The following is a 26,686-nucleotide window of genomic DNA, read 5'->3' on the forward strand; positions in this document are numbered from 1 at the left end:
TTTGAAATGTTTTTGATGATGTCCATAATAGCATGACAATGGTTAACATGACATAGCATGACAATGGTTAACATGACATGTGTATAAAATCCTGAATCTGTTAATCTGCTGCCTCGATAGTCGACTAGCCAACTAATGTAGTCGACTATGTGTGTAAAATCCTGAATCTGTTAATCTGTTGTCCCGATAATCGACTAGCCAACTAATGTAGTCGACTAGGCTCGTGCTGACAGCAACTGGTTTTATAAAACAGACTCTGCACCTGTTGTTAAAATAAGTTGTGCAATCAAAAGAAAGAAAGAAAAGTGTGGAACAGGTTCTTGGAGCTATCTTGGAAGATCTTCTTGAGAATTTCATCAAGACACATCAAATTTGGCTTGGCAAGAAGAAAAAAATTCAGACTTGGAAAAGGTGTACTCAATCTAATCTTTAGGCTGTGTTCTTGTGTTCTAAATATAGTTTGAAACTCTCTGATTTACTATTTTCTGGTTAAGGCAAGTGTGTGTGATAGCCTTGCTGTTTTTGGTTGTTAAAGCAAGTGTGTGTGATAGCCTTGCTGTTGTGTGGTTGTGCAAGTGTGTGGATGCCTTGCATTTGTATTCCTTTATCTTAGAATTTAGATTTATCAAGTGTATTTGTAAATCTTGAAATTCTTGTGATATAGTGAATATCTCTAGCTGTTGTTTGCTAGATGAACTGGATGTAGATTCTTAAGAATCGAACCAGTATAAAAATTCTGTGTGCTTTATCTCTTTCTCTCTATATCTTGTCATAGTATAAATGCTCCATACATTAAGCATCAAACCATACTATTTCAATTGATTCAAAAGAAAAGGTTTTTATCAAAACAATTTCAAAAGTGCTAAAACTGGGCAAATTTTGTTAATACCAATTCACCCCCCCTCTTGGTTGTGAAATATTGCTGCATCAATTCTAACAAGTGGCACCAGAGCTGGTTAGGCGAATACATAGTCGACTAGATCCTGACAGATGGCTAATATTTCACAGACTTTTTCTGAAGGGGCTTCAATAAACAGACCACCTTTATTTTCTGGAGATAACTATCCTTTCTGGAAAATCAGAATGAAAATATTTTTAGAATCAGTTGATAAAGGTGTGTGGGATGCTATTGTTAATGGTCCATTTATACCTACAAAAATTGAAGAAGGAAAAGCTATACCTAAAGATTTTCTATCTTGGACTCTTGATGAAAATAAACGTGCTCATTATGATGTGAGAGCCAAGAATATAATCTCATCTGCACTAACATTGGATGAATTCTACAGGGTATCAATTTGTCAATCCGCAAAAGAAATGTGGGATGTGTTAGAGGTAACTCATGAAGGCACGGATGAAGTCAAGAGAGCTAGAAAGAACACATTAGTTCAAGAATATGAAATGTTTAGGATGAAGGCTGAGGAAACAATCTATGATGTGCAAAAAAGGTTCACTCATATTGTGAATCATCTCATAGCATTGGGAAAGGTCTTTGAAAAGGAAGAATTGAATATCAAAATACTGAAAAGTCTGAATAGAGCATGGCAGCCTAAGGTTACTGCAATCTCTGAATCAAGAGATCTCACCACAATGAGTATGGCAACTCTCTTTGGAAAATTAAGAGAGCATGAATTGGAACTTGGACGTTTAAAAGAGGAAGAGGAAGGAGAGAAAAGGCAAAGCATTGCATTAAAAGCTGCTGCAAAAACTGACGGAAGAAGCAAAACCAAGGATAAAGAAACTGCTGCAGAACAAGAGGATGAAGCTTCTGATTCTGAGGCACTAAATCTGATGGTAAAACGTTTTTCAAAGTTTTTAAAGTACAAAAATAAATCAAATGGAAAATCTGCTGCAGGAAATAGAAGATTCTCTTCCAAGAAGCAAGAGTCATCTTCCAGCGTTCCAACATGTTATGAGTGTGGTAAATCTGGTCATATCAAACCTGAGTGTCCAATTCTCAAGATCAAAAAGAAATTGGAGGAAAAAAGTGAGGCCACAAGCAAGTCCAAGAGAGTGAAGAAAGCTTATATTGCTTGGGAGGATAATGACTCCAGCACCTCTAATGATTCAAGTGAAAGCAATGAAGAAGAAACAAATCTATGTTTGATGGCTGATACAAAATCCTCTGACAGCAGTGTAAGTGATCTTGATCTTGAATCTATTGATGAAAGTTATGAAACTAGGTTCTATCAACTACTTGATGTATATAATGAGTTGCATGAAGAGGCTAGAAAGTTGCAATACTCTAATAACAGACATAAAGGTGAAAATAGGTGGCTTGAAAATAGATTAAAACAGCTTGAAACAGAAAATGAAGAATTGAAAACTGAGCTTGAAAATATTGAAAAACATAAAAGTGGTGATTGCAAAAAGAGTGTGCTTAATTGTGAAAATTGTTCCAAACAATTAGAGAGAATCAAATATCTAATGAGTACATTAACTAGATTCACTCTAGGAAGAAATTATCTAGATGCTATGCTAGGTTCCCAAAGAAGTGTACTGAATAGAGAAGGCATAGGATATGCAGAACACGAAAATCAACTAGGTAGTCAACTAGAATCAAGGAAATTCATTAACATGAGTAAACCATCTTCTATTGTATGCTTTTACTGTTGCAAATCTGGCCATACATCGAATAAATGTTACTTTAAAAAGCATGGTGTTCCTGAAGGTAAATATAAATGGATAGCCAAGAATTCAAATGTTTTGTCTAACATGAAAGGACCCAACTTCAAAGTGGGTACCTAGATGTATTTTACTTGTTTTTGCAGGGGTTATGAAAAGCTTAATGATCAATGTGGTACTATTTTTGGGGCTGCATAAGTAAAAATAAGTTTGAATCATTCCCTGCTTAATAATGATACGAGTAAAACAACTTTTAACACTTTTTGATGATGTTTCTTAAGACAAAAATTAATCTTTTACTACCAAAAGTGTTTCTACAAATACAAATTGTGTTGTTACATCTATGTTGCTATTCTTCAACATTTTAATGAATTAGGCATACTTGATTTCGCATTTACAGCATAAAAATCTGCATCAGATTTTACCATTCTGCATTAAAATAGTCGACTTACAAATCAACTATCATCCAAATACTGCACCAGAATTGTCATCACTGCACCAGATTTTCTGTTTTTGCATTACGTAGTCAACTTCGTAGTTAACTATTGTTTCATACTGCATCAGACTTTGTAATTTCTGCATCAGGTTTTATCCTTCTGCATAAAATAGTCAACTTGCTAGTTAACTAGTCATGCATTTTTCATATTCCCTGTGTTATATTTCGAAGCAAGTCGACTACATTAGTAACCTAGTTAACTATGTCTGGCACAAAAATGGTTTGGTGAAATTTTCTTCTCCTTTAAACTTCTTTCCAATATAAAACCTCCAAACCCCAAAATCTGTTCAGAACCCTAAATCCCCATTCTCTAATTGTTTTCAAAATTCACAATCTCTTTAAAACCCTTGAATTGTGTTGTTGTTATTCGTTCTTCCCGCATCCTTCATATGCTTCTGAGGAAGAAGAGAAATTTTCCGCTGCCATTGCTGAAGATGAGGAAGCATCTCCATAAGCTGAAATGTTCGATTAATGGGTTGTAATATTGCTATCCTTCTTCTTTTGCTTTCATCTTTAGCTTAATCTGGTTTTAATTTGTACAATGCCCAATCTAATTTGATAGCTGATATAAGGCACATCTTTTGCTTCTCCATTATATGTTTTTCTCCACTTCTTTGTCTGATCCACATTTGTGAAATTGGTACTGAATATTTCTTCTTTCATACCCTTATTTTGCTAATGCCAAAAAGGGGAAGTTTCACACCACTTTGTTAAATAGTTGCTAAAGACATATGGTGAATATAAGTTGCTTAGTATCATTCGTTGTGCTTTTAACAACTTATCTTTTGGATTTATTGCATGCTTGTTCACTAAAAAGGAAGAACCATTACTTTGTCATACTAAACATAACTTGTTCGAAGTAAAATGTGCATTTTTCATATTTTTCTGCATAAAATAATCAACTGGATAATCAATTACAAGGTTTTTTTCTCTACATTGTTGTGCTTATATTTTTTTCTCTGTGATATTCGTTTATGCCAAGCTCCATATCAATTAATCTTCTGCAAAATTGATTACATGATGCTTTGATAATGCATCTCTCACCAACACTTTTTACATTTTAATCTTTGAAAATCTATTATAAGAAAGTACCTATAGGTGTTGGGTGTTTGTTCCTAGGGGGAGTAACCATGCATCTAGATTTTGGGATCAAGATTGTTCTTTTGTGATTGATTGTACTTTTAGCTAGTATGATAAAATTTGTTGTATTTGGTTTGCCATTAAGTCCATGTTGCTCTTTTCTTGGTACTTGATTTGAGAATGTTGCTTGTACTTTGATATTTCAATTTCTCTTATATGCTTCTGCTACATTTTACTTTGATACCATATTATATAATGACATGCATTCCATAGTTATGACATTCTATGATTTCATTGGCCTATTCATCATATAGGTAGTTTCAAGGTAGGGGGAGCAAAGATAGCCCATGGTTCTGAATGCTTTTAGCTATATACTTCATTGAGATTGGCTATTTTCTGCATTTTTTTTATCACTGTTTTTGATCATGTCCAAAGGGGGAGAAATGTTTGTTGTTCTATGCAAGTTTGTCCATCATCAAAAAAGGGGGAGATTGTTGTTGATTAAATGTATTTGAAATGTTTTTGATGATGTCCATAATAGCATGACAATGGTTAACATGACATAGCATGACAATGGTTAACATGACATGTGTATAAAATCCTGAATCTGTTAATCTGCTGCCTCGATAGTCGACTAGCCAACTAGTGTAGTCGACTATGTGTGTAAAATCCTGAATCTGTTAATCTGTTGTCCCGATAATCGACTAGCCAACTAATGTAGTCGACTAGGCTCGTGCTGACAGCAATTGGTTTTATAAAACAGAATCTGCACCTGTTGTTAAAATAAGTTGTGCAATCAAAAGAAAGAAAGAAAAGTGTGGAACAGGTTCTTGGAGCTATCTTGGAAGATCTTCTTGAGAATTTCATCAAGACACATCAAATTTGGCTTGGCAAGAAGAAAAAAATTCAGACTTGGAAAAGGTGTACTCAATCTAATCTTTAGGCTGTGTTCTTGTGTTCTAAATATAGTTTGAAACTCTCTGATTTACTATTTTCTGGTTAAGGCAAGTGTGTGTGATAGCCTTGCTGTTTTTGGTTGTTAAAGCAAGTGTGTGTGATAGCCTTGCTGTTGTGTGGTTGTGCAAGTGTGTGGATGCCTTGCATTTGTATTCCTTTATCTTAGAATTTAGATTTATCAAGTGTATTTGTAAATGTTGAAATTCTTGTGATATAGTGAATATCTCTAGCTGTTGTTTGCTAGATGAACTGGATGTAGATTCTTAAGAATCGAACCAGTATAAAAATTCTGTGTGCTTTATCTCTTTCTCTCTATATCTTGTCATAGTATAAATGCTCCATACATTAAGCATCAAACCATACTATTTCAATTGATTCAAAAGAAAAGGTTTTTATCAAAACAATTTCAAAAGTGCTAAAACTGGGCAAATTTTGTTAATACCAATTCACCCTCCCTCTTGGTTGTGAAATATTACTGCATCAATTCTAACACACTCATGTCCTCATTGAATGCCATCCCTTAATTTTATGCTCTTCCTTCGATTATGTGAACTTTTGCGCACTTCCTGACCCTCTATATTGCTTGCCATCCCTTAACCAATTTGTCCACCTCCTTTATGCGTGTTACAGACCCATAATCTAATGGGTTGAAATTTTGTGCATAGGTGAAGTTCTGTTTTTGTTTTTAGATGAAAAGGTTTATCCAAATAGATCTTGAAGCCACCTTGTGAATCGTGTTGAGTTGCGAATTTTGTTCAGGTTTAAGTGTGATCAAGGATGAATAATTATGTATATAGTCTCCGTTGTAGATTGTGTTGAATATTTTTTATCAAAGTTTCAGAAGAATGGACATGTTTAATAGCATTTATGCGTAAAGTCTGTAGTGGTTGTAGATATATGTATTGGTCATACTTTGATGATTATAATATTTTATTAAATTTATATTTAATGTCCTGTTTAATTTGTTTCCCATTTTTTTTTCTCCTGTATAAACTGCTGTTTTGGAGGTGTAAGAGGTGGGCTGCTGGAACAAGTATAAAGTGAGAAAATTTACTGTTTAATATTAACTTTTTACTGTGAGGATAAAAATGAAATTAAAAAGGATTTTGGAGGTAAGAGAAATTATTGGAGGTGAAGGGAGAAGCGCTAAGCACAATTGGGTTTGGGCCTGTATGAAATTTGTCTTTCACAAATGCAACTATTTAATGTGTTTTGTTAGAACTTATTGATAAATAATTTAATTATATGACTCATGTGAATATTACGATGAGTTCAAATCCTTAATAGAAAAGATACAGATATAAATTCATGCTAAAAATTTTAATTTATATTTTGTACTTTAACAATCAATTGCAGAAAGTATACAGAGAATTATGGTTTATCTGGAGTCAAAGTCTGCGTTTTCAGACAGCTTTTTTAAAGGAAAAAATGAAGTCGCTTAAGTAGGTGCGAAGAATTGTCTTCCCAAAACAATAATTCAATGATAGCCATACACAACACGACCTTATCAAATTCTTCGAAATTCATGTCCCCAACTGTGTGATGGAAGCTTGGTATAGTGAGTTAAATTCCTGTTCAGGTTGTCATTTTTCTTCTACGCGTAATAACGAAGAAAAGTCAAGCCAAAGGCTAATCAATACTACATGTGACAATGACAAAAGTTTGTTCCAAGAAGTAACTGAAGTCTGTTCCAAGAAACACATAAACACCGATAAGTATTCTCTCTTTTATTTCAAAATATACAAAAAAAAAAATGATGAATTTAAATATCATAAGCAAATTTCAACATCCTCAACTATAACTATCTTTATACTTAAGTATATTTTCCGTAAACATAATTTTAGGATAATTTAGTAAAAGTATCTATCTCTCTGTTATAAATGCCAACAAGTAAATTTCCCCTAAACATAATTTTAGGATAATTTAGTAAAAGTATATCTCTCTTATAGATGAAAACATGTCATGTCGGATATGAGTGTTGATCCACTATGTTAAGAATTTGAGTGACCTAAAATAAATTTATAAATAATTTTTTTTATGTAATTTTATTATTAATCTTTTTATGCAAAATTATGTTGTAATTAATTTCGTACAATACTTTTTTAATAATAAAGTTAATATATTTAATTTTATTATACATTGTATTACTTTATTACTCGTTCATTATCTCTATCTTGATAGTATCTCCATTATGCACATATCCTATATTTCAAATTCACGTGATTTCAACCTTCTAGATGGGTTATATTTTTTTCATATGATTTGATTATAATCATTGACCAAGAAATTGTGATTTTATATATATATATATATATATATATATATATATATATATATATATATATATATATATATATGAGTTTTATACATAAGATATTTGACATCATTTTTAACCAAAAGAATGTATGTCTTAACATTTTTTTTTTGTAAAAGGGTTAGTGCATATTTTATTCTTTATCGGAAAAAAAAACTCAAAATCTTAAGGAAATAGTATTGTGAGTCTTTATTCTTATATAGTGTTTAATTTTGTCTACTTTATCCAATGTGAAACTTTTGACTCGCACTTGGACTATTCCCAACGTGAGACTTTTGACTCACACTTGGACTATTCCTAACACTAATCTTAATTCGATATCGAGATGCAATCAACATGTCATGTATGTAAAGTAATAGGTAGACAAAGGATTGTAAAAGGCCTTCTACAATACGCTTGGGAGATAATAAACCAATAAGACCACTTATACCATAGTCTATGATATTTTTTTAGTCCATTTAACTACTTTCTTTAGTCTACATATAATTCTCCTAATCCTCCAACACAAAACCTTCCGAGTGACACATTTGAATATCTTCCTCTTGAAGGCTATGGAAAATTGTTGTCTTAACGTTTAGCTACTCAAGCTTCATTCTCAACTTACCACAAGAGCCAACAAAAAATAATCTCATTGTACCAACTCCTTCTTTCTGGTTGTGGCTCTTGGTTACCGATCAACATTGAATCAAACAAAATGCTCTACTGGTTAACAATTTCTTTTATCTCATTATAGTTTCTTATGGATGGAAGGTTCCTTTGTGCCACTGAATGCACCAAGCCCAAGTCAAAGAGTGGATAGAGACCAATATTCTCTTAAAGGGAGTCAGGTGGATAGGTTATAAACCCTCCTTGAATTCAGTGCAAGATTGAGGGTATCCTCTAGGAGAGTGTTGTAACTGCATTATGATTTGTACAAATCTTATTGTTGTTAGTTAAACCAATTTTTTCTTGATGGAAATGCATAGACTGGACATAGGATTAATGATGATCCCAAACCGTATAAATGTTTGTGTTTAGCCCTTTTCTGTAAGACCCACTTTTTTCAGCCCTAATGTTTAAGGGCCTACCCTAATCAGTTGGGCCTAAGGCTAGCCCATAGGGTATCCAAAGCCCCTAAACCAGCCTAACACTCTCACTTTCTACCACTTTCAAAAACCTGTTCCTCTCCTTCCTCTCACAACTGAGAACGTAGTGCTCTGCTAGTGTTTGGTCCCAACTTTGGTCATCTAGTACCTTTCTCTTTTCTAACTCTGTTGTCATGATTCCAACTAAGGTTCACTTTGGGTAACCCTTTTTAAAATCTATTTCCACTATTTTCTAGCTCGCTAAATTGTCCTAGGAGTTGCGATGCTTCTCTACTCGTACCTAAAACCTCTCACAGTAGCTTTTCCAAGTAAGGGAAGCTAGGGTTTCACACTTTTAATGTATATTGTCTTTTTTTCAACTCTGTTCTGTGTTTTTGGTGATTATATGATGTTTAGCATGTTATGAATATGTATTGTGCTTTACTCTGGATGAATTTGTGTGTTGGCCTGCGTGAACTGGAGAAAATATGATATTCTTGCCCAAGCGAGTGGGTCTCGCTTAAGAAAAAGTATCAGGAGCTCTCCTAGGTGCTTGCGCGAACTGTCGCTCAAGCAACGAGCTCCAATCTTGAGCGAGAAGCCATCTCGCTCAAGCGAGGAGGTCTTGCCTAAGCGAGAGAATGCGAGAGCACCACTGTTCCTCTTTTCGAGCTCTCGCCTAGGCGAAAGGAGCTCGCTTAAGCGAGACCTTTTAGCCTGAGCGAGAATTGGGCAAGAACGTGCTCATGTGCTGTTTTCTTCTCTGTTCTTGAGTGATGGTCACATGCTTGGTTAGATTACTATATTAAAGCATGAATTGGGTGATTTTGCATGTATTCAATGGTTTATGGGTTGGAATTGATGAGTTTGGCATGATCTGGTTGATTATAAATATTGGCATGGAATTGGTATGCATGATAACTTTATACTTAGTTGGTGAAACATGATCTTGGTGTGGTTTAGGATGGAATTCCATGAATCTCTAGGTGAGATCTCATGGTGGTGCCTCATTGGTCAGAACGTAATTCTATGATGGTTTTGTGGTGGTGCCTCATTGGTCAAGACGTAATTCCATGATGGTTTTGTGGTGGTGCCTCATTGGTCAAGACGTAATTCCATGACCCCTGTTAGTGGGAGTTCATGGTGGTGCCTCATGGTTAGGGCGTAATTCCACGAGATTTCATGGTGGTGCCTCATTATATAATTTAGTAAGGATTCAAGTTAGGATTGCATCCTGACACTCTAAAGAGTCAAATAGTCTCACATAGAGCATACTGACTCAAGTGATGAGAGTAGTAGGAGGCCCTATAGTCTTTGGCAGGATAATGGCCTTAGATGTTTGAAGGCTAACCTTGTGAGTGGTAGGGTGAAACCCATTGACAATAGCTCTGCAGAGTAGTAGAGGTCACCACAAGTGCAAGCATCCGATGAATCCGACTGATTATATGTATCCGGATAATCGTGTCCTTGAGTCTTAGTGTTTTGCTTGTCGGTCATTATATGTTTGGTTGATTTATGTGCTTATGAGTTTTAAATTGTATGTTCCATATTATGATAAAACATTTTTCCACTCTAGCTTACCCTTTCTGTTTGTTTGTTTGTATGTTCTATGTGTGGTTTTCTCTTTTTGGGATGATCATCAATTTTATTGATGTGGGCAGATGCGAGAACTCCCCGTGGTCATCAGGTGATGGAGATTCCTGCTTAGCTCGTCTTGGTTCAGAATCCTGTTTCTTTCTGAGTTCTCTTTTAGGGTCGTAGCCCATGTATTGCCTTGTGTTTTGGGCATTTATTTTAAGTACTATCGAACTTTTATCCTGTTTTGTATTGTCATCGTGGTGTGCCTTAGTTTTCCTTCCTAATTATGTCGGATTAATGTAAGGAGTAATATTTCCACTCCTATGCAATGCTCTTTATATATTATTTTGTGTGATGTTTTATTTAACTATGTCATTATTTAAATGGGACGTTACACTTTCATTATCATATTTTATTATTTTTCTTTACATCAATCGGGTTCAGTGAAGTCTGAAATAAGTTTTGAAGTTAAGTTTGAGTAAAAGATATTTTAAAACCAATTGAACCCCTCTTTATTGGAACAAAATCAACTTCTTTCTATAACTGTAGTAACTAACTAAGTAACTAAAAGAAATACAAGATAACCTTTTTTAAAGTACTTTTGCATATTATTGGATTTTACTATTTTGATTAATTTTATACAAAGATAATGATGACATTTAAACTCTTAAGATGAATTAACTGTAATAGTTTTCTTCTGGAGATATCAAATGAAATTCTATCTTTATGTTTAAAATCTTTAGAAGGTGCCTGTCATAATATAGAAAACTATTCATTTAATTCTATCAATGTCAAGGTCCGTGCATATTAAGTGCCAAGGATTAACTCCCCCAAACAATTATGCAATGAGAGTCAACAACACGACCTTATCAAATTCTTCGAAATTCACAGCCACACGAGTCCAATTCACGTTGTGCTTTATCTTCTACGCGTAATAACGCAGAAAACTCAAGCCGAGGCTAATTAATAGCATGTGACAATAACAAAAGTTTGATCCAAGAAATAACATCAGTTTGTTCCACGAAACACAAAGACTTATAAGTGCTCTCTATTTAGTTTCAATATAAACAAAATATTGGGGAACTTAATTATAAGCAAATTTCAACTTCCTAAACTATATTTATCTTTAAATCTAAGCACATTTCCCAATATATATAATTCGGGTCATTTGGTAAAAGTATATTTCTATTTAGGGATGCCAACGGGGCGGGGTGGGTACGGGTTTTGCTATCCCATACCCATCCCCGTAAAATAAATTCATCCACATCCCCATACCCAAACCCAACAGCTATTAAACTTTTGACTCATCCTCATCGGGTAACGGGTATAATCTCGTATCCATACCCATTTTCTTACTACTTCAATATCAATTTTAATTAATTTTCATAAAATAATAAAAATGTTATGATAAAGGAAACATAATATTATCAAATATTCAATATTAAAATGATGATTGTTTCTTCGATATCAAATACTTTAAAATAAATTATAATTGTTTACATTTTATATAATAATACCAAATAAAATTTCATGAGAACTAAAACAATTATTAAATTTACAAATATTAATCAAATATAATTGATAAAATTTAAAAATATTATTTAAAAAATATAAAAGAAAAACAAATATTCAAATTAAAATATATTTTAAATGTTTGTTTACTTCAATCTTTTAAATTCTAATAAATATTTTTTTATACACTAATAAAAGTTATAATACATCATTTGATCAAAATGATACAAAGAACATAATTGATATTTTAAATGTTTGTTTACTTCAATATTTTAAATTCTAATAAATATCTTTTCTATGCACTAATAAAAGTTGTAATACATCATTGGATCAAAATGATAAAAGAACAAATAATAATCATAATAAAAGTTTAAAATAAATTATAATTATTTACATTTTAGATTATAATACCAAATAAAGTTTCATGAAAACCAACACATTTATTAAATTTACAACCATTAATGAAACCTAGTTGATAATATTTAAAAATATTTTTAAAAAAATATAAAAGGAAACAAATATTGAAATTAAAATATATTTTAAATGTTTGTTTACTTCAATCTTTTGAATTCTAATGAATCTCTTTCTTATACACTAATAAAAGTTATAATACATCATTTGATCAAAATGATACAAAAGAACAAATAATAATCATAATAAAAGTTTAAAATAAATTATAATTTTTTACATTTTAGATTATAATACCAAATAAAGTTTCGTGAGAACCAACATATTTATTAAATTTACAAACATTAATGAAACCTAGTTGATAATATTTGAAAATATATTTTAAAAAATATAAACGAAAAACAAATATTCAAATTAAAATATATTTTAAATGTTTGTTTACTTCAATCTTTTAAATTCTAATGAATCTCTTTTTTATACACTACTAAAAGTTATAATACATCATTTGATTAAAATGATACAAAGAACAAATAATAATCATAATAAAAGTTTAAAATAAATTATAATTATTTACATTTTAGATTATAATACCAAATAAAATTTCATGAGAACCAACACATTTATTAAATTTGGAAACATTAATGAGACCTAGTTGATAAAATTTAAAAATATTTTTAAAAAAATATAAAAGGAAACAAATATTCAAATTAAAATATATTTTAAATGTTTGTTTACTTCAATCTTTTGAATTCTAATGAATCTCTTTCTTATACACTAATAAAAGTTATAATACATCATTTGATCAAAATGATACAAAGAACAAATAATAATCATAATAAAAGTTTAAAATAAATTATAATTGTTTACATTTTAGATTATAATACCAAATAAAGTTTCATGAGAACCAACATATTTATTAAATTTACAAACATTAATGAAACATAGTTGATAATATTTAAAAATATATTTTAAAAAATATAAACTAAAAACAAATATTCAAATTAAAATATATTTTAAATGTTTGTTTACTTCAATCTTTTAAATTCTAATGAATCTCTTTTTTATACACTACTAAAAGTTATAATACATCATTTGATCAAAATGATACAAAGAACAAATAATAATCATAATAAAAGTTTAAAATAAATTATAATTATTTACATTTTAGATTATAATACCAAATAAAACTTCATGAGAACCAACACATTTATTAAATTTGCAAACATTAATGAAACCTAGTTGATAAAATTTAAAAATATTTTTAAAAAAAATATAAAAGGAGACAAATATTCAAATTAAAATATATTTTAAATGTTTGTTTACTTCAATCTTTTGAATTCTAATGAATCTCTTTTTTATACACTAATAAAAGTTATAATACATCATTTGATCAAAATGATACAAAGAACAAATAATAATCATAATAAAAGTTTAAAATAAATTATAATTGTTTACATTTTAGATTATAATACCAAAATAAAATTTCATGAGAACCAACACATTTATTAAATTTGCAAACATTGATGAAACCTAGTTGATAAAATTTAAAAATATATTTTAAAAAATATAAACGAAAAACAAATATTCAAACTAAAATATATTTTAAATGTTTGTTTACTTCAATCTTTTAAATTCTAATGCATCTCTTTTTTATACACTACTAAAAGTTATAATACATCATTTGATCAAAATGATACAAAGAACAAATAATAATCATAATAAAAGTTTAAAATAAATTATAATTATTTACGTTTTAGATTAAAATACCAAATAAAATTTCATGAGAACCAACACATTTATTAAATTTGAAAAAATTAATGAGACTTAGTGTATAAAATTTAAAAATATTTTTAAAAAAATATAAAAGGAAACAAATATTGAAATTAAAATATATTTTAAATGTTTGTTTACTTCAATCTTTTAAATTCTAATGAATCTCTTTTTTATACACTAATAAAAGTTATAATACATAATTTGATCAAAATGATACAAAGAACAAATAATAATCATAATAAAAGTTTAAAATAAATTATAATTTTTTACATTTTAGATTATAATACCAAATAAAGTTTCGTGAGAACCAACATAATTATTAAATTTACAAACATTAATGAAACCTAGTTGATAATATTTGAAATATATTTTAAAAAATATAAACGAAAAACAAATATTCAAATTAAAATATATTTTAAATGTTTGTTTACTTCAATCTTTTAAATTCTAATGAATCTCTTTTTTATACACTACTAAAAGTTATAATACATCATTTGATCAAAATGATACAAAGAACAAATAATAATCATAATAAAAGTTTAAAATAAATTATAATTGTTTACATTTTAGATTATAATACCAAAATAAAATTTCATGAGAACCAACACATTTATTAAATTTGCAAACATTGATGAAACCTATTTGATAAAATTTAAAAATATTTTTAAAAAAATATAAAAGGAAACAAATATTCAAATTAAAATATATTTTAAATGTTTGTTTACTTCAATCTTTTGAATTCTAATGAATCTCTTTCTTATACACTAATAAAAGTTATAATACATTATTTGATCAAAATGATACAAAGAACAAATAATAATCATAATAAAAGTTTAAAATAAATTATAATTGTTTACATTTTAGATTATAATACCAAAATAAAATTTCATGAGAACCAACACATTTATTAAATTTGCAAACATTGATGAAACCTATTTGATAAAATTTAAAAATATTTTTAAAAAAATATAAAAGGAAACAAATATTCAAATTAAAATATATTTTAAATGTTTGTTTACTTCAATCTTTTAAATTCTAATGAATCTCTTTTTTATACACTACTAAAAGTTATAATACATCATTTGATCAAAATGATACAAAGAACAAATAATAATCATAATAAAAGTTTAAAATAAATTATAATTATTTACATTTTAGATTATAATACCAAATAAAATTTCATGAGAACCAACACATTTATTAAATTTGCGAACATTAATGAGACTTAGTGTATAAAATTTAAAAATATTTTTAAAAAAATATAAAAGGAAACAAATATTGAAATTAAAATATATTTTAAATGGTTGTTTACTTCAATCTTTTAAATTCTAATGAATCTCTTTTTTATACACTAATAAAAGTTATAATACATCATTTGATCAAAATGATACAAAGAACAAATAATAATCATAATAAAAGTTTAAAATAAATTATAATTTTTTACATTTTAGATTATAATACCAAATAAAGTTTCGTGAGAACCAACATATTTATTAAATTTACAAACATTAATGAAACCTAGTTGATAATATTTGAAAATATATTTTAAAAAATATAAACGAAAAATAAATATTCAAATTAAAATATATTTTAAATGTTTGTTTACTTCAATCTTTTAAATTCTAATGAATCTCTTTTTTATACACTACTAAAAGTTATAATACATCATTTGATTAAAATGATACAAAGAACAAATAATAATCATAATAAAAGTTTAAAATAAATTATAATTATTTACATTTTAGATTATAATACCAAATAAAATTTAATGAGAACCAACACATTTATTAAATTTGCAAACATTAATGAGACCTAGTTGATAAAATTTAAAAATATTTTTAAAAAAATATAAAAGGAAACAAATATTGAAATTAAAATATATTTTAAATGTTTGTTTACTTCAATCTTTTGAATTCTAATGAATCTCTTTCTTATACACTAATAAAAGTTATAATACATCATTTGATCAAAATGATACAAAAGAACAAATAATAATCATAATAAAAGTTTAAAATAAATTATAATTTTTTACATTTTAGATTATAATACCAAATAAAGTTTCGTGAGAACCAACATATTTATTAAATTTACAAACATTAATGAAACCTAGTTGATAATATTTGAAAATATATTTTAAAAAATATAAACGAAAAACAAATATTCAAATTAAAATATATTTTAAATGTTTGTTTACTTCAATCTTTTAAATTCTAATGAATCTCTTTTTTATACACTACTAAAAGTTATAATACATAATTTGATCAAAATGATACAAAGAACAAATAATAATCATAATAAAAGTTTAAAATAAATTATAATTATTTACATTTTAGATTATAATACCAAATAAAATTTCATGAGAACGAACACATTTATTAAATTTGCAAACATTAATGAGACCTAGTTGATAAAATTTAAAAATATTTTTAAAAAAATACAAAAGGAAACAAATATTCAAATTAAAATATATTTTAAATGTTTGTTTACTTCAATCTTTTGAATTCTAATGAATCTCTTTCTTATACACTACTAAAAGTTATAATACATCATTTGATCAAAATGATACAAAGAACAAATAATAATCATAATAAAAGTTTAAAATAAATTATAATTATTTACATTTTAGATTATAATACCAAATAAAATTTCATGAGAACCAACACATTTATTAAATTTGCAAACATTAATGAAACCTAGTTGATAAAATTTAAAAATATTTTTAAAAAAATATAAAAGGAGAGAAATATTCAAATTAAAATATATTTGTAATGTTTGTTTACTTCAATCTTTTGAATTCTAATGAATCTCTTTTTTATACACTAATAAAAGTTATAATACATCATTTGATCAAAATGATACAAAGAACAAATAATAATCATAATAAAAGTTTAAAATAAATTATAATTATTTACATTTTAGATTATAATACCAAATAAAATTTCATGAGAACCAACACATTTATTAAATTTGCGAACATTAATGAGACTTAGTGTATAAAATTTAAAAATATTTTTAAAAAAATATAAAAGGAAACAAATATTGAAATTAAAATATATTTTAAATGGTTGTTTACTTCAATCTTTTAAATTCTAATGAATCTCTTTTTTATACACTAATAAAAGTTATAATACATCATTTGATCAAAATGATACAAAGAACAAATAATAATCATAATAAAAGTTTAAAATAAATTATAATTTTTTACATTTTAGATTATAATACCAAATAAAGTTTCGTGAGAACCAACATATTTATTAAATTTACAAACATTAATGAAACCTAGTTGATAATATTTGAAAATATATTTTAAAAAATATAAACGAAAAATAAATATTCAAATTAAAATATATTTTAAATGTTTGTTTACTTCAATCTTTTAAATTCTAATGAATCTCTTTTTTATACACTACTAAAAGTTATAATACATCATTTGATTAAAATGATACAAAGAACAAATAATAATCATAATAAAAGTTTAAAATAAATTATAATTATTTACATTTTAGATTATAATACCAAATAAAATTTAATGATAACCAACACATTTATTAAATTTGCAAACATTAATGAGACCTAGTTGATAAAATTTAAAAATATTTTTAAAAAAATATAAAAGGAAACAAATATTGAAATTAAAATATATTTTAAATGTTTGTTTACTTCAATCTTTTGAATTCTAATGAATCTCTTTCTTATACACTAATAAAAGTTATAATACATCATTTGATCAAAATGATACAAAAGAACAAATAATAATCATAATAAAAGTTTAAAATAAATTATAATTTTTTACATTTTAGATTATAATACCAAATAAAGTTTCGTGAGAACCAACATATTTATTAAATTTACAAACATTAATGAAACCTAGTTGATAATATTTGAAAATATATTTTAAAAAATATAAACGAAAAACAAATATTCAAATTAAAATATATTTTAAATGTTTGTTTACTTCAATCTTTTAAATTCTAATGAATCTCTTTTTTATACACTACTAAAAGTTATAATACATAATTTGATCAAAATGATACAAAGAACAAATAATAATCATAATAAAAGTTTAAAATAAATTATAATTATTTACATTTTAGATTATAATACCAAATAAAATTTCATGAGAACGAACACATTTATTAAATTTGCAAACATTAATGAGACCTAGTTGATAAAATTTAAAAATATTTTTAAAAAAATACAAAAGGAAACAAATATTCAAATTAAAATATATTTTAAATGTTTGTTTACTTCAATCTTTTGAATTCTAATGAATCTCTTTCTTATACACTACTAAAAGTTATAATACATCATTTGATCAAAATGATACAAAGAACAAATAATAATCATAATAAAAGTTTAAAATAAATTATAATTATTTACATTTTAGATTATAATACCAAATAAAATTTCATGAGAACCAACACATTTATTAAATTTGCAAACATTAATGAAACCTAGTTGATAAAATTTAAAAATATTTTTAAAAAAATATAAAAGGAGAGAAATATTCAAATTAAAATATATTTGTAATGTTTGTTTACTTCAATCTTTTGAATTCTAATGAATCTCTTTTTTATACACTAATAAAAGTTATAATACATCATTTGATCAAAATGATACAAAGAACAAATAATAATCATAATAAAAGTTTAAAATAAATTATAATTGTTTACATTTTAGATTATAATACCAAATAAAGTTTCATGAGAACCAACATATTTATTAAATTTACAAACTTTAATGAAACCTAGTTGATAATATTTAAAAATATATTTTAAAAAATATAAACGAAAAACAAATATTCAAATTAAAATATATTTTAAATGTTTGTTTACTTCAATCTTTTAAATTCTAATGAATCTCTTTTTTATACACTACTAAAAGTTATAATACATCATTTGATCAAAATGATACAAAGAACAAATAATAGAAATATTCAAATGTGAGACATAAATTTTTTTAATTAACATACATATTTTGAACATAATTACATAAAGATTATGATAAGATGAAAAATATAATTGAAATGCAAATGAGTTTCATGACAAACCAAATAATTAGAATAAATAAAAAATAATATATATATATATATATATATAAATATGTGGTTATTTAATTATTTAGGAATATTAATTTAAACGGGGACGAGTAATATGGCGGAGATATGTACATCCCCATACCCATCCTCATACCCAATTGAAAAAGTCGGGGATTCTCCATACCCATACCCATACCCATACCCAGTCAATGCGGGGATTCCCTGTCAAAACGGGGATGAGTTCGGACAATACCCACGGGACGGGTTTATTTGTCATCTCTATTTCTATTGCTTAAAAATAAAACCATTAAACAAACTTAACATCAATGTAGAAAAAAAGTATTTGTGGTCCATTTATCAACAATAGTTGCCAAGATTTTTAATAAAGAGAAATAAATAAGTTAAGAAATTAAATACATTGACAAAGAGTGTGTAAAGCTGAGTCCGCCAAATATCATAAAAGTAAAATAAAAGAAGAGTTTTTTTTTTTCTGGAAACTATGAACTTATGATGAAAGTTTTTAAGAGAAAATTGTTTAATGAACACATATCATTATTACTCGTATGATAAGTGGGTCGTCGACAATTGTTTTAGATGCTATGCGTAATTTATAGTGTAAAAAATATTTATCAAATAAAGGTCAACAAACAGGATATTTGTATATCCTCGAAATTTGTATTGTTGTGTGGCTAGTGAAGTTTATTTTTTTGTGTCTCTCGTCATAAACTTCATTTTTAGTTCAAGTTTTTCAAATAAACTATAGTTCCTTAGAATTACATATTTAGTTATGTGTGTTTATTTTCATTAAGTACTTCAATCTTTCTCTATTATATATATATATATATATATATATATATATATATATATATATATATATATATATATATAAAATATCTCTTGCATCTCTATGAATGTCTCTATTCATTACAAAAAAAATCTCAATTAGAAACTAATTTTAGAAATAAAAAATAGTTAATTATTATAGTAACCAATTTAGATACTAATTTACAAAATTAAAAATTATTGTTTACTAAAATAGTTATTATTATAAATAAAAAATTATAATTGGTACTAAATTGATTGCTAATTAATTAGAGACAAATTTAGAAACTAAATCATTTTAGTAGCTAAAATCTATATAACTAATTTTTAGTGACCAAATTTCTTTGGTAGCCAAAACCATAGTACCTAATTTTAAAGAGCAATTTAGTAACTAATTATAATTTTTTATTCATAATAGTAACTATTTTAGTAACCAATCATTTTTAGTTTTATAAATTAATATCTAGATTGGTTACTGTAATTAATAATTATTATTGGTGATTAAAATTTATCGGTATTTAAAAGTTTGCTTATAGTGATTTCAACTTGACATATCAACACTCACCTGCATGGTAGTCAAAATCGAGATTCTACTCAAGATCGGAAAGGAAAATGAAAATATAAATCGTAAATCAGAAAATCGTAACATAGATCGTAAGATCCTACAAATTTTATTGTCACTCAAAATTCATAAAATATATTTTTAATCTTTAAAAAGCAGATTTTTTAATTTCTAGATTTTTAAGGAGCAGATTTTTAATCCTAATAAAATATCTTTTTAATCTTTAAAGAGCATATTTTTTAATCTGATAAAATATTTTCTTAATTTTTAAGGAGCAGATTTTTTAATCTTAATAAAATATTTTCTAGATTTTTAAGGAGCAAATTTTTTAATCCTAATAAAATATTTTTTTAATCTTTAAAGAGCATATTTTTTAATCTGATAAAATATTTTCTTGATTTTTAAAAAGCAGATTTTTTAATTTTAATAAAATATTTTCTAAATCTTTTTGAAGAATAGATTTTTTAATTTAATAAGAGAAAGAAAATAAAGAAGTTATTATCCCACTGATTGATTTTCTTAACGTTAGATGTGTGATAGAGAGAGATAGTAACTTTTCAAATAAAAGTTACTTTTACCTATGATTTTACTACTGTGCAGTTTTTGCAGTTTTACTTCTAAGTGGGCTTTTAAAATTGGGCTTGTTAGGTTAGAAATTTAGGGTTTTTAGAAATCAGGTTTAAAAGTGCTACTGCCCCTGCAAAGCTTAGGGTTGCCGCTGCCGCCCCTGCAAAGCTTAGTCTTGCCGCTGTCGCCCCTGCAAAGCTTAGACTTGCCGCTGCCGCTGTGAAGCCTACTGCTGCCGCTGTGATGCAGTGTTGGTGCCATTGCCGCGATGCGAAGCTCGTGCCGTCGCCGCATCGCCGGAATCGCCGCTCCCAGCCGAGTTGCGATTTACAACGGCGATCCTACACGATCCTTGAAGATCGCGTATTTTAAGTGGAGCGAGATCGGAGAGGATGTAGAAGATCGTAGACTCGTACGATCTTATGTTTTGGGTCGCGATTTTGACAACCATGCTCACCAGTCATATTCCGATCGAAAAACTAATGCTTTTCTTAAACTATCTCTTGAAAACAAAAGAATAAGGAATTTCACCATAGAAAATCAAGTATGGTATTAATAACTACATTAACTAAATTATAAACTATAAAAAGTTCTAAAATCCATAAAACAATTTATAGAGTTGTATATATTCCATCTACTATCTTCCAAGGGACCTCAAAGTTGGAATAAAAAGCTTGAACCACAATAAGTCAGTAACATTCCAACCATAATCAATTATATCATTTCAAATGGAAAAGTTCAATAGGGATCATTGTTGTGATAGCCTCAGCAAAAATTACATCAGTAACAACATTAAAAATAGTAAAAGCACCAATCAACTTGTTGGGATTTTTAGGGCTTTTGATAATATGAGAGATATATGTGATATGTTATACGGAGGAACATGTTTTTGTATTTTATTGATATACTCTATATATAGAGCAAAATATAACAAAATATCAAGTATAAAATATTTAGAATATCTCACTCCTAATCTAAAATAATAACTAATTTCTAAAACTGAAATATATCTCTAAAACTGAAATATTTTCTAAAAACTAATTTAAATAAAAAAGATATTAAGTAATATTCTCAACATTCCTCATTGCTTAATATCTGTTTATTTAAATCTTATATCTTTAGATTTGATTCTCCATCTTTTGATGCTTGATTTTCTCCTCCTTTTGTGCTTGTAATATTTGTTTTTCTTTTTCTTCCATGGCATCACATCTTTCTTCAATTTGGCATCATCCTTCATATTTCTTCTTATATCAGCATCATCTTCTTTTTCTTTGTTCGGTGTGGATTTCATTGGAGTTGCATTGGACCTTTTGTGAATATTAAAATGTGAATCTCCATCTACTTTTTTCACTTGGACATCTACTTTCTTCCAGAGATATTTATCTTTTGATTTTGATCCTTCTTTCATACTCACTTTATTTGTAGCAAATTCCTCCTTCATAAAATCCAACGCAAATCTTTTGTCTTTCATGTGGACTTTGAATACCTCTATGTTGTTAGCATTTTTGATCACACATACTTTATTCTTAAAGGAGACCTTATAACCTTTCTCTAACAATTGAGCAACACTTAACAAATTCTGGGTAATCTCAGGAACATATAAGACATCAAAAATTAATTTAATACCTAAATGAGTTTTAATTGAAACTATTCCTGTACCTTTCACAATAAGTTGTTCTCCATTCCCAATTCTTACCTTGGAAATATTTGATTTATTCAGCTCCTTGAAAATTTCTCTATCATGAGTCATATGGTTTGTGCAACCACTATCTATAATCCAATCTTTTGTAGATTCGTTGGTTGTGACACATGATGTTGTAAGAAGTAGATCCTCCTCTGATTTATCCTCATCTGATTTATTCTCCACAATCTGAACATCTTCTTGAGAATCTTTAGATTTGCATACCTTTTCCACATGTCCCAATTGACCACATTTGTGACATTTGACATCTGGCCTCTACCAACACCAATTGGGTTGATGACCTTTTCTCTTGCAATGGGGACAAGATGGAAAAATCTGTGTGTTGTTGTATTTGCTCCTTCTATTTTTTCTTGACTATGAGAGCATTATCTTCCGTGTAATTTAAATTACCTTCAACCGCTTCATGATCTTCTCTCATCAATCTTCGTTGTTCTTGTGCTTGCAAGGCATGTATCACCTCTGTAAAGGTGATTATAGACAAATCTTTTGTGTTTTCTAAGGAAGCAATAGATGCCTCATATCTTTCCGACACCGTCACCAGAATTTTCTCAACGAGTTTAGAATCTGAAAACTCCTTTCCCAACAATTTTATCTTGTTGGCAATACCCAACAATTTGTTTGAGTATTCTTTAATCGTCTCTGACTCTTTCATTCTTTGCATCTCAAACTCCCTTATCAAGTTCAAAACTTTCATGCCTCGAATCTTCTCGTTCCCTTCATATTCTGCTTTCAAGTATTCCCAAATTTCTTTGGGAGACTTTAGAGTCATGATCCTGGTCATAATTATTTGTGAAACACCTGCAAACAAGCATGATTTTGCCTTTGCCTTTCTTGTTTTCTTTTCTTTATGAAACTTTCATTTGAGCCGCAGTGGGATTTTCAGATAAGGGAACATCATCTTTCTCCACAACTTCCCATAGATCTAGTCCCTCTAGATATGTTTGCATCCTTACCGCCCATAGATCATAGCTTTCACCATCAAAGAGTGGAATAGCGACGTGTGACATATTTCCTTCCATTCTATCGGCAGTAAGAACAATGACTCTTGATACCAGTTGTTGGGATTTTTAGGGCTTTTGATAATATGAGAGATATATGTGATATATTATACGAAGGAACATATTTTTGTATTTTATTGATATACTTTATATATAGAGCAAAATATAACAAAATATCAAGTATAAAATATTTAGAATATCTCACTCCTAATCTAAAATAATAACTAATTTCTAAAACTGAAATATATCTCTAAAACTGAAATATTTTCTAAAAACTAATTTAAATAAAAAAGATATTAAGTAATATTTTCAACTGTTGGGAATAGTCCAAGTGTGAGTAAAAGTCCCACATTGGATAGAATAGACAAAGTTAAACACTATATAAGAATAAAGGCCCATAACAACATTGCCTTAAGGTTTTGGGGTTAAAATGGTGTCTAAGGTCTTATATGTGTAAGACTAATGTCATATAACCATATAGAACCACAATCTCTCAATGACCATGACCATATAACCATAACACATATATGATAAAATATATATAACCCATCAGTGGTATCAGAACCGATTAACACATATATGATAAAATATATATAACCCATCAGTGGTATCAGAGCCGATGATTCCATAACAAAAAGGAGTCATCGAAATGACCGCATGACCATAACCAAAAAAGGGGTCACTCATACACTTAAAGGAAAATATATGATATGAGAAAAAAAAAATAAGAGACTCACCTTAATGAGAGATTTTTTTTTTCTTTCATAAAGTAAAAGTACGAACACTAATAGAAAGACCCAGGCAACCCTAGTAAAGTAACAAACTAGCTTTAAAAGAATAGTTCAGTTCAACTAATATTTTTTGTTATATCACTTGTTTGCTTCAATGCCTCATAAACTTTCATTTTTATTTGTAATTAGGTTTGTTCCATCAAGGTAGGTTGCTCCATCTTCTATAAGTTTTGTACAAATTGAAGATAATTTTTTCCGGTGTAAATCATTCTTCAATCACTTCCAAATGCAAAGGTCGTCTTGTCGAGGTGGGTCCCTTAACTTTAGTGGAAGTTGCTGAGTGAAATGGATTAGGAGGCACAGCAATCTGGTTTTCCTCTTGAGTTTCTAGCATGTGTATCACAGATTTTATGGATGGACGATTCCCTGGCTGCCACTGAATGCACCAAAGCCCAATAATTGCTAGTTTCTTTGCAATCTTAACATCACCTTCATCCTCAACATGGATATGCACATCTCCATCAACCAGGTTATGGATCCAATCCGGGTATAAAACATTGAAATCTTCTGGAGAAGACATGTCCACATTCTTCCTCCCACCAACCATTTCTAACAAAAGCATTCCATAACTGTAAATATCAGACTTGTAAGACACGTTCCCAAAGTTTCTTGAGAAGACTTCAGGTGCAATGTATCCCAAGGTTCCCCTAGCAGCTGTCATCGACACCACACTGGGATTCTTGGAACACAATTTGGCTAAGCCAAAATCAGATATTTTTGGAGTGAAGTTGTCATCAAGTAACACATTGTGAGGATTGATGTCAAAGTGAATAATGGGATGGTTGCAACCTTGATGAAGATACGCAATCCCTTTAGCTATACCGAGAGCAATGTGTTGAAGCTTCTCCCAGCCAAGGAAATGGTCCTTGTCTTCTGGTGGAAATATGAAGCTCTGTAAGGAACCGTTTGGAAAGAAATTGTAGACAAGAGCACGATGCAGTCCTTCTGCACAGAAGCCAAGCAAACGCACCACGTTGATGTGATGGATTTTGCCCATAATGCCCACTTCATTGATGAACTCTTTCCCTTCACCATCTGTATTGTTGAGGATCTTCACAGCCACTGGAATCTCACTGGAAAGTTTTCCTCTGAAGACAGCTCCATGAGCTCCTTCTCCTAGATTTTCCTTAAAGCCATTGGTGATTCTTTTAAGGTCAGCGTAGGTGAATCTTGCAGGCTTTTCTGTCCTGTAGTCCTCTAAAAACTTGTCCACTCTTGCTTGGTCTTCTTGCTTTCTCCTAAAATAGAAGAAGCTCTTAAAGACAGCAATGACCACCAGCCCCAAAAAGATCGAACCTACAATAGCAGTTGGAGACTTCATTAAGAAAAGAAAAAAGAAAAAAGAAAGATTTGCTTATTTATTTTAGTCTTTGTTTCAAATATTTGTAGGAAATAGGAACAAAACAATATTAAAAAGCGAACGTGTAAGAGTCTCTGATCTGACCTGAAATAGCAAAAATAAGAGATTTAGGAACGTGAATTACTTTCCGTGTGCATTCAAAACATTCGATATCTCCTTCTGTGTCGTTGTTGTTGGACTTCCATTTACATCTCTTGCCTTTTTCTTCGCACTCAGAACAATTTGGTTTTGGCCATATCAAACGCAAGTATTTAGACTCGGGGAAACGGATTGGCGAAGGGATGTGGAACATCTTGGTACAGGATGTTATATCCATTTCCAGGACACTATCATAAGGATTAGAAATGAAAATCGGACAGGAGACCGTGTCTTGGGAATATGAGTCTCCCGGGTAGCGCTTTATGGGATGCCTAGCTGAAGTACAGTTGAAGAAGCTCAAGTTACCGTACGGTTCATCAAATGGTGGTGATTCAAATTGGTAACTCTGAACAAAGTTGATGATTTGCATAAACTTGTTGGAAAAGCAGTTTTCCGGGTCAGAAAAGAAAATTTCCTGAAATTGGTAGTTTATGTAAACGACTTGGAGTTTGATGGTAGGAAGCAGAAGCATGGTCTGAGTTTTTTCAGTACAAGAAAAACAAAGACGGGGATAAGTGCATGGCCCCTCCATCTCCTTCACCAGTTGGAAGGGAAATCTGATAAGGGGTTGGTTCGGGCCACAAGACAAATTCTCATGGCACTCGTTATGAGCGCTGCCACTTCTTATAAGAATAAGCATTAGCATCAATACACAATCACGTTGGAGGAGCAACACACTTGCCATTTTGTTTTCTTAGCTGTTATTTTTAACAAACCAAGCTGAGTGCTTTTTTTAGTTTATGCTAACACTTCTAATTTGTATTGTTTACTTTTGCAATCAATTGCAGAAACCACATAGAAAAGATAAAAAAGACTTGTGATTTCTCACGAGTCAAAGTCTGCGTTTTCAACAATGTTTTTTAAAGGAAAAATGAAGTCCCTTAGTTAGGTGAGTGTCATAAAT

At 28.7% G+C, this 26,686-nt stretch overlaps 2 protein-coding genes and 1 pseudogene across 2 annotated transcripts; 1 reads left to right on the top strand and 2 right to left on the bottom strand.

The window, feature by feature from the left end:
* The first annotated feature begins 990 nt into the window (after nt 1-990).
* On the top strand, nt 991-2,745 carry LOC146884147 (uncharacterized). Its single transcript, XM_085665869.1, has one exon. The coding sequence runs from the start codon at nt 991-993 to the stop codon at nt 2,743-2,745; it is 1,755 nt and encodes a 584-aa protein (XP_085521995.1).
* An 18,685-nt stretch (nt 2,746-21,430) lies between these two features.
* On the bottom strand, nt 21,431-23,264 carry LOC146884148 (uncharacterized; annotated as a pseudogene).
* A 954-nt stretch (nt 23,265-24,218) lies between these two features.
* LOC114194057 (rust resistance kinase Lr10-like) lies at nt 24,219-26,606 on the bottom strand. The gene is made up of 2 exons (XM_028084101.2): nt 25,729-26,606; nt 24,219-25,580 (listed from the first exon to the last, which is right to left on the bottom strand). Exons 1-2 carry the CDS (start codon nt 26,465-26,467, stop codon nt 24,490-24,492), a joined length of 1,830 nt encoding a protein of 609 aa, XP_027939902.2. The 5' UTR covers nt 26,468-26,606; the 3' UTR covers nt 24,219-24,489.
* Between the last annotated feature and the right edge of the window lie 80 nt (nt 26,607-26,686).

This window comes from Vigna unguiculata, chromosome 8 (assembly GCF_037176805.1).
Source record: "Vigna unguiculata cultivar grain cowpea cultivar isolate G323 ecotype 2 chromosome 8, ASM3717680v1, whole genome shotgun sequence".
NCBI lineage: Eukaryota > Viridiplantae > Streptophyta > Magnoliopsida > Fabales > Fabaceae > Vigna > Vigna unguiculata.

Excerpts from the sequence above, each read along its gene's own strand:
- LOC146884147 (XM_085665869.1), top strand. The coding sequence starts at position 991 with ATGGCTAATATTTCACAGACTTTTTCTGAAGGGGCTTCAATAAACAGA.
- LOC114194057 (XM_028084101.2), bottom strand. The coding sequence starts at position 26,467 with ATGGCAAGTGTGTTGCTCCTCCAACGTGATTGTGTATTGATGCTAATG. Across the intron at positions 25,581-25,728 it reads TCTTATTTTTGCTATTTCAG|GTTCGATCTTTTTGGGGCTG; the intron begins GTCAGATCAGAG and ends CTGCTATTGTAG.